The sequence below is a fragment of the Marmota monax genome, unplaced genomic scaffold, assembly GCF_021218885.2.
Source record: "Marmota monax isolate L192 unplaced genomic scaffold, Marmota_monax_Labrador192_F-V1.1 WCK01_AAM20220418_F8-fsc00258, whole genome shotgun sequence".
Classification (NCBI taxonomy): Eukaryota; Metazoa; Chordata; class Mammalia; order Rodentia; family Sciuridae; genus Marmota; species Marmota monax.
The window spans coordinates 677451-684852 of record NW_026692172.1 but is presented as its reverse complement, the minus strand read 5'-3'; the positions used below and the strand labels follow the sequence as shown (position 1 = coordinate 684852).

The window sequence follows — 7402 nt, the reverse complement described above, 5'->3', positions numbered from 1 at the left end:
GACTGGAATCTTTATGATATTGTAACACATGATGTTTTACATAATAATACTGATGTGTTTGATGCACATGCAGGTAATCATATTATATATAGTACAAAGATGGATATGCAGAAATGCTACATGGAACCGACCTCTTTGAATCCTTGTTTAATCGATAGGGGAGGATTTAATGAAACCAGGGGATGGGTTACTGCCCATTTCCCAAGAGCAGTCCTCTTCCCACGCAAGGAAAAGGACGGTAATTTTATGAAGACCTTAGAGGCTCCAGGATTTTTACCTTTACTACATCAGCCAGTTAGATTCTTGATACAACCACAAGTACAGCCAATTGTGTTACGTTTGTCTGTTAGTGATTTGTTGAAAGGTGAAACTGTATGTCCTTCTTTTGAGTCTACTGTGTTGCCAGATTTGTTTTATTCAGTTCAAAGAAATGCAGCAGGACGGAGACCTTTGCAGTTCGCAGCGATTGGCGCTTTCCTGGCCGGAGCAGCTTTGGGGGCAGCAATCGCTGGAGCAATGACGGAGGAACTTCGAGTGGAAATTTCAGCTCTTCGAGGACTTCAAAATAAACAGAACTTTGTTATCTCACAATTATCTAAAAATCTGCACTCCACATCTTTACTTATGGAAAGACTTTCTGCAGAACAGGAACTTTTGAAACATCATGTTGATTCATTAAGTAAGGTGATTGAGACTATGGATGCATCATGGAACGTACGCATGAAACAATTGGAGGCAACTCAGGAGTGTGAACATCTACAGGCAATGATCACCGCGGGATTAGAAGAAATAAGACTGTTATTTAGAACTGGCATAGGCATGGAAACTGCATCAGCTATAACCATATTAGATCCTACAAAGGATTCTTGGTGTGAAACTGGCATCTGTATGATTAATTTATGGCAAATGTCAACATCTAAGGTTGTAATAGGATATCCAACTAAGGCTATACCGAAGAAAATTGGTAAAGATTGGATAATACCATTTGATAAGTTTTATTGGTTAAAATGGAACAATATGTCATATTATGTGCCTAGTGAAGCCACTTATGCGATAGGTAAAACAACTGTTATAGCTTATGATCTTTTCTCAGATGAACCTAGGACTTCTGATATAACTATATCTATGCCTCAAGCTACTTTGTTAGATCTTGGGAATTTTAATATGTTGTCTTGTTATCCTGAACCGTACATGGTTCAACGATGGCAAAACATTTCTTATAGTGATTCTTTGAGTCTGAATGCTGGTTGCCATATACATACTAATGTCATGATGATGGAACATATGAATTTGACCGTTCAGAAACATCTTTTTAGGAGTTTGAATTTTACTAACACGAGAAATGTACGAGTCCTGACTCAGGTGGTTTATTTGTCTAATCATACTTTTGGGCTACATACTTTTGTACCCCAGCCACCTCTGTCGGAAGAATATAAACATATGATGAAGGCGACGGAGGCAGCTAAGTCCATTTATGCTTCATTGGGAAAGGAAATTGAGACAGTACATAATCAAACTACTGAACTTCTCCAAAGATTCTCAGGAGAAACTCATAAAGTTAAAATGTTGGTTGATTCCGGATACTTGATTCCGCGTGACTTTCAGTATACTTATGATTGTAGTTTTGTAGGTTTCTTTAGAAAATTAGTTCATGCAGATATTAGTTGCATTATGAGATGGAACCCTTTCCATTGGCTTAAGGAAGGATTGCTATATGTATGTTGTTTTGTATTATTTGTATTATGCATTAAGATTTGTCTAAAGATTAATAAGTCTGCAGGAAAGAGAACTTACATTAAAATGGATAAACTTCAACATTACAGGGACCATGAAGCGAAAGGCACTAAGGAAATTAAATCCAAGAAGGAAAAGGACGGAAAGATCGAGGAATTATTCTGAACAGTTGCACTATGCAAATTGTCATCTTTGCATCGAATTTCATGTAAATACATGGTTTTTATATAGTGCATATACACTGTTTGGGCAGGAACGTTTTTCTCTTTTATGTAGACTAGTAACCTTACGCAGTGGACCATGGTGTCCACTGGATAGGACCTTGGAAGGCCAAGTGCCCTCTTTGTGTGTGTTTTTGAATCATGTTTGGAATTGTATTTCTGATAATAATTTGCATTGTGATGTTTATTGTAGATATAATATACATTTGTGTGTTAAGACTTTATTTGGACTGTTCACTGAAGTGATGAAGTCTGATCATGATTTAGTAACCTTACATTCTAATGCAGGTGCTTTTTATGTTAATGGACTTATTTCACTTAACTATAATAGATCATTATTATTTGGTGATGCTGTATTGTGTAGAATCAATTCGCAATGCAGACAAAGGAATACATATGTTCCTAGATCTTTATTTGACATATGTTTAAGAAACATTTGTAAGCCTTACTTTATTAAATTATGGACTTATGTGGATTACCATCAACACTTACCTAAGATTGGTTAATATTATAGAATTTCTTGAGGAACTATGTCTGTGGACCAGATAATCATCAAACGGATATTAGGACGCAAGCTGAGGAACGACCTATTATTCAGGAAGGACCGGATGACTCCAATTCCGATGTTCTCTGAAAAAGATGTTAATTATCCATTTATGATAGTTCACAATTTGGTGATAGATTTGGATCTAGTAAAGGATTTGGATTTGGACCTTTATTTACGATTGAAACAACTTTTCGTTCCAAGAGTGAAAGCTCCCTTCTGCTGTGAGTTTCGTGCTATGCTTCAGCCTTTTCTGCACTCCTGTGTGGTCGGTGGCTGCATGGATGCCGTGGATTGCATCTTCCAATCTGAAGATTGGTTTGCAGGGCCGCGACAGCCCATACGTTTCCCCGAGGACGGGCAACTTCCGAATGGACGACCTAAGACAGGGGACCGTACTTGTCGCTTTGATACATCGGCACCATCAGTACCATCGGCGCCTCCGTATCAAGGGGGTGGAATGACAGGAGTAAACATCAAGGATGAACAAACAACATGAATCAGCAAAAGGACTTGTTTTGGACTTGTTTTGGACTTTGCAGTGACTAAGTAACTTTTTAGTTGTAAACATGTTTTGGTTATAGGATGACTAGATAGTATGCCCATGTTAGATAAGTTGATGATGTAACTAGGTAGTGTGCTTATGTTAGATAAGTTAGACATAAACAAGTTTGTTGTAAACATATAGAGTATATAAGCGCGAGGGAAACTCCATGTATTTGCTCACAATCAACTCTCATCGCCTGAGAGTAAGATCGTGCAGTGTGAGCCAGTCACCTCGTGTATTGCTTTGTGTGGTGTGCGAATAAACCAGCATTTCAAAAGGCAATCGAGTTCGTGCTTGGTGTTCGCGTACGTCGCGGTCCGGGGTCCAGTGCAGATATCCGGAAGGGAACTCCTGGTAACCAGACAAGGCTGAGAAGCTGCTCGTGACACAGCACCACATGAAAATAAACAAATAAAATAAAGGTATTGTGTCCAACTACAACTAAAAAAAATAAAATATAAAAAACTAAAAACATAAAGAACATTTTCAATTAAATAGTTACAGAAAATGTTTCCCATTTCAGAAGTCAGATAGATATTCACATACAGGAGACTTACAGGACCCCAAATAGCCCTAGTCAAAAAAGAATCTCATCAAGACATATCATAATCAAAATTCCTAACATAGAATATAAGAATACTAAAAGCTGAAAGAGAGAAACACCACGTAATATTTAGAAGCAAACCAATAAAGCTCATTTCTGATTTCTCAGCTCAGATCCTAAAATCAAGGAGGGCCTGAAATGAGATATTCCAATCCCTAAAAGAAAACACCTGCCAGCCAAGGTTACTATAGTTAGCAAAGCTCAGTTTCAAATTTGAGAGGAAAATAAAAGTTTTCCACAACAGAACTAAACTGAAAGAATTCATGAGCACCAAGCCAGCACTACAACAAATACTCAAAGATAAATTGCACATAGAGGAACTAAAAAACATTCCCCAAACCCCAAAATAGAGGAAGCTGAGTAGAAGAATAATCCATTAAATGAGAATCAAGACAGGATTAAATATAGCAAAAAAAAAAAAAAAAGCAAAATGGCAGGAAAACACAAACACATGTCCATACTAATGCTGGATATGAAGGGTATCAACTCCCAAATTAAAAGGCACAGATTATCAGAATGAATTTAAAAATAACCATGCTGTTTACAAGAGACTCATAGGCAAAGACATCCATATGCTGAAGGCAAAAGGAAGGCAAAACATACTTCATGCATATAGGCCAAGAAAATAAACAGGAACAGCTTTTCTCTTACCTGACAAAGCACATTTCAAACAACAATTAATCAGAAGAGACAAAGAAAGCCACTATATCCTAGCCAAAGGAACTATTCAACAAGAAAGTATAATGATTGTAAATATTTTTTTAACCTTCACTTTGTTTATTTGTTATTATGTGGTGCTGAGGATCGAACCCAGGGCCTCACACGTGCTAGGCGAGCACTCTACCGCTGAGCCACAACCCCAGCCCCGATTGTAAATATTTTTGCTCCAAATATCAACACACCGGGGCTGGGGATGTGGCTCAAGCGGTAGCGTGCTCACCTGGCATGCATGCGGCCCCAGGTTCGATCCTCAACACCACATACAAACAAAGATGCTGTGTCCAGCGATAACTAAAAAAATAAATAAATAAATATTAAAATTCTCTCTCTAAAAAAAAAGAAGGGAAAAATTCATTGATGAGTTTATTAAAAAAATATCAACACACCCAATTACATGGAAAAATACTCCATGATATTAAATCCCACATAGACCCCAACACAATAATACTCAAAAATAAAGGTGATTTCAATACACCCTTATCACCATTAGACAGGTCATCAAATCATAAAATCAATAAAGATATCTCCAACCTAAACCACAATATAGATCAAATGGACCTGATGAACATCTACAGAATACTCATGCCAAAACAACTGAATTTACCTTCTTCTCATTGTACATAGAATTTTTCCCAAAATAGATCATATTCTAGGCCATAAAGCCTATTTTAGCAAATACAAAATAGTTAATATAATCCCACATATCCTATCAGACCATAATGGAATGAAGCTAGAAATCAAGAGCAAGCAAAACAATAGAAACCACATAAACACATGGAGACTGAATAAACTCTCTTAAATGAAGAATGAATCAAAGAAGAAATGAAAATAGAAATAAAGAAATTCTTAGAAATGAATGAGAACAGAGAAACAACATATCAAAATCTTATGGGACAGTATAGCAGTTCTAAAAGGGAAAATTATAGCTCTGAGTGCTTACATTAAAAAATTAAAGGGCTGGGGATATGGCTACGTTAGTGGAGTGCTTGCCTTGTGTGCACAAGGCCCTGGGTTCAATTCCCAGCACTACCGGAAAAAAAAAAGATCCCCCAAAATAAGCTTTTGCTCCACCTCAATGTTTTAGATAAAGAACAAATTAACCCTAAACCAATAGAAGACAAAATAATTAATATCTGAAACAAAATCAATGAAATTGAGAATAATAAAACCACACCTAGGATCAATGCAAGGAAGAGGTGGTTCTTTGAAAAGATAAATAAGATTGACAAACCCTTAGCCAAACTAACCAAAAGAAAGAGTGAGAAGACACAAATCAACAAGATCAGAGATGAGAAAGGAGACATCACCACAGACCCTTTTGAAATCCAGTAAATTATCAGAACTATTTTGAAAATTTATACTCCAATAAACTGGAAAATCTGGAAATCATTGACAAATATCTAGACACATATGACCTGCACAAATAGAATTAGGAAGATATAGAAAACCTAAATAGACCAATATTAAGTAATGTATTTGAAACAGCAATTAAAAGTCTTCCAAAAAATAAAAGCCCCGGACCTGATGTGTTTTCAGCTGAGTTCTACTGGACCTTTACAGAAGAAATAACACCAATCTTTCTCAAATTATTTCACGAAATTTAAGGAGAGAGAACACTCTGAAATATGTTTTATGAAGTCAGTATAACCCTCATACCAAAACCGGACAAAGACACATCAAGGAAAGAAAATTACAGACCAACATCCTTGATAAAAATAGATGCAAAAATCCTTAATAAAACATTAGCAAACTGCATTCAAAAGCACATCAAAAAGATAATACACTAATAAATTTGTTTATTCCAGGGATGTAAGCATATGCAAATCAATAAATGTAATTCATCACTTAAACAGAGTTAAGAACAAAAATCAAATGACCATCTCAATAGATGCAGAAAAGGCCTTTGATAAAATCCAATCCCCATTCAGGTTAAAAACACTGGAGAGGTTAGTGTTCAAAGGAACTTACCTCAATCTGGTAAAGGCCGTTTATGACAAAGCCAACATACTAAATGAAGAAAAAACTAAAAGCTAATATATAAATTAAAAGCTAATATTATATATAATTAAAGGCTAATATATACATACATTATCTATATACATATATACATAATTATATATATACATATATACATAATTATATATACATATATACATAGTTATATATACATATATACATAATTATATATACATATACACATAATTATATATATATATATATATATATAAAATGAAGTTCTACTAAACCATAAAAAAGAATGAAACTATATCATTTGCCAGTAAATAGATGGAAATAGTGAAATTAGGCAAACTCAGAAATTCAAAGGTCAAATATTTTCTCTCATATGTAGAACCTAGAGTAAAATAAAGGAAAGAGGGGGGAGGATAGGATAATATAAAGAACCAATCAAATATAAATTAATTGACATCAAAAGGAACTTTAATATAGTAGAGGAGGGAAAATGAGAGAGGGGAGGAAGAATCAGAAGGAAGAGGGGGAATGAAAAGTGGGGATCATGAACTAAAATTGATCTCCATGCTTGTGCGAGTTTGTCTGGATGAACCCAGCTAGTATGTATAACTATAAAACTCTAATAAATGAAACAAAAAAGAAATAAGAGAAAAATAGCAGTGAGAAAAGGGGGGGAGAGCTCATTTAAAATAGCACTTAAGAGAAAGAACACAATTAACATATTTAAATTATACCCTCTTTTATAAAGAAATGTAAAGGTTGTAGAACACACTACTTAAACCATCTATAATATTTATTGCTTTTATGACTGTTTTGGTATTTATTCATACGTTATTTTATCTGTTTCAGTGTGCTATGAGATAATCTGTGTTAAACAAATTTAGAAAAGAACAATAAGCAGAGGTCAAGAAGACAGATTCTTGTGCCAGCTCTGCAAGTAAACAACCACCAGGGGAAATGCCTCATCCTGTCTTGGGTTTGGTTTTTCCATTTGTAGCATGGGAGTTTTGACATGATCATCTCTAGGGTCATTTGGCTTTGATATCTGAAGCTGAGGACTT

The 7402-nt window shown here is 35.3% G+C and overlaps 1 protein-coding gene across 2 annotated transcripts; it reads left to right on the top strand.

Annotated features, from left to right (window-relative positions):
* Window positions 1–745: 745 nt before the first annotated feature.
* LOC131423369 (uncharacterized) lies at window positions 746–3407 on the top strand. Of its 2 annotated transcripts, none has more exons than XM_058572398.1 (2): window positions 746–1942; window positions 2470–3407. In XM_058572398.1, the coding sequence occupies exon 1, from the start codon at window positions 766–768 to the stop codon at window positions 1897–1899; it is 1134 nt and encodes a 377-aa protein (XP_058428381.1). In that variant the 5' UTR covers window positions 746–765; the 3' UTR covers window positions 1900–1942; window positions 2470–3407. The 2 variants fall into 2 exon arrangements, with proteins under 2 accessions (XP_058428381.1, XP_058428385.1); XM_058572402.1 differs by having other exon boundaries at window positions 1865–1942; window positions 2470–3398.
* Window positions 3408–7402: the final 3995 nt, after the last annotated feature.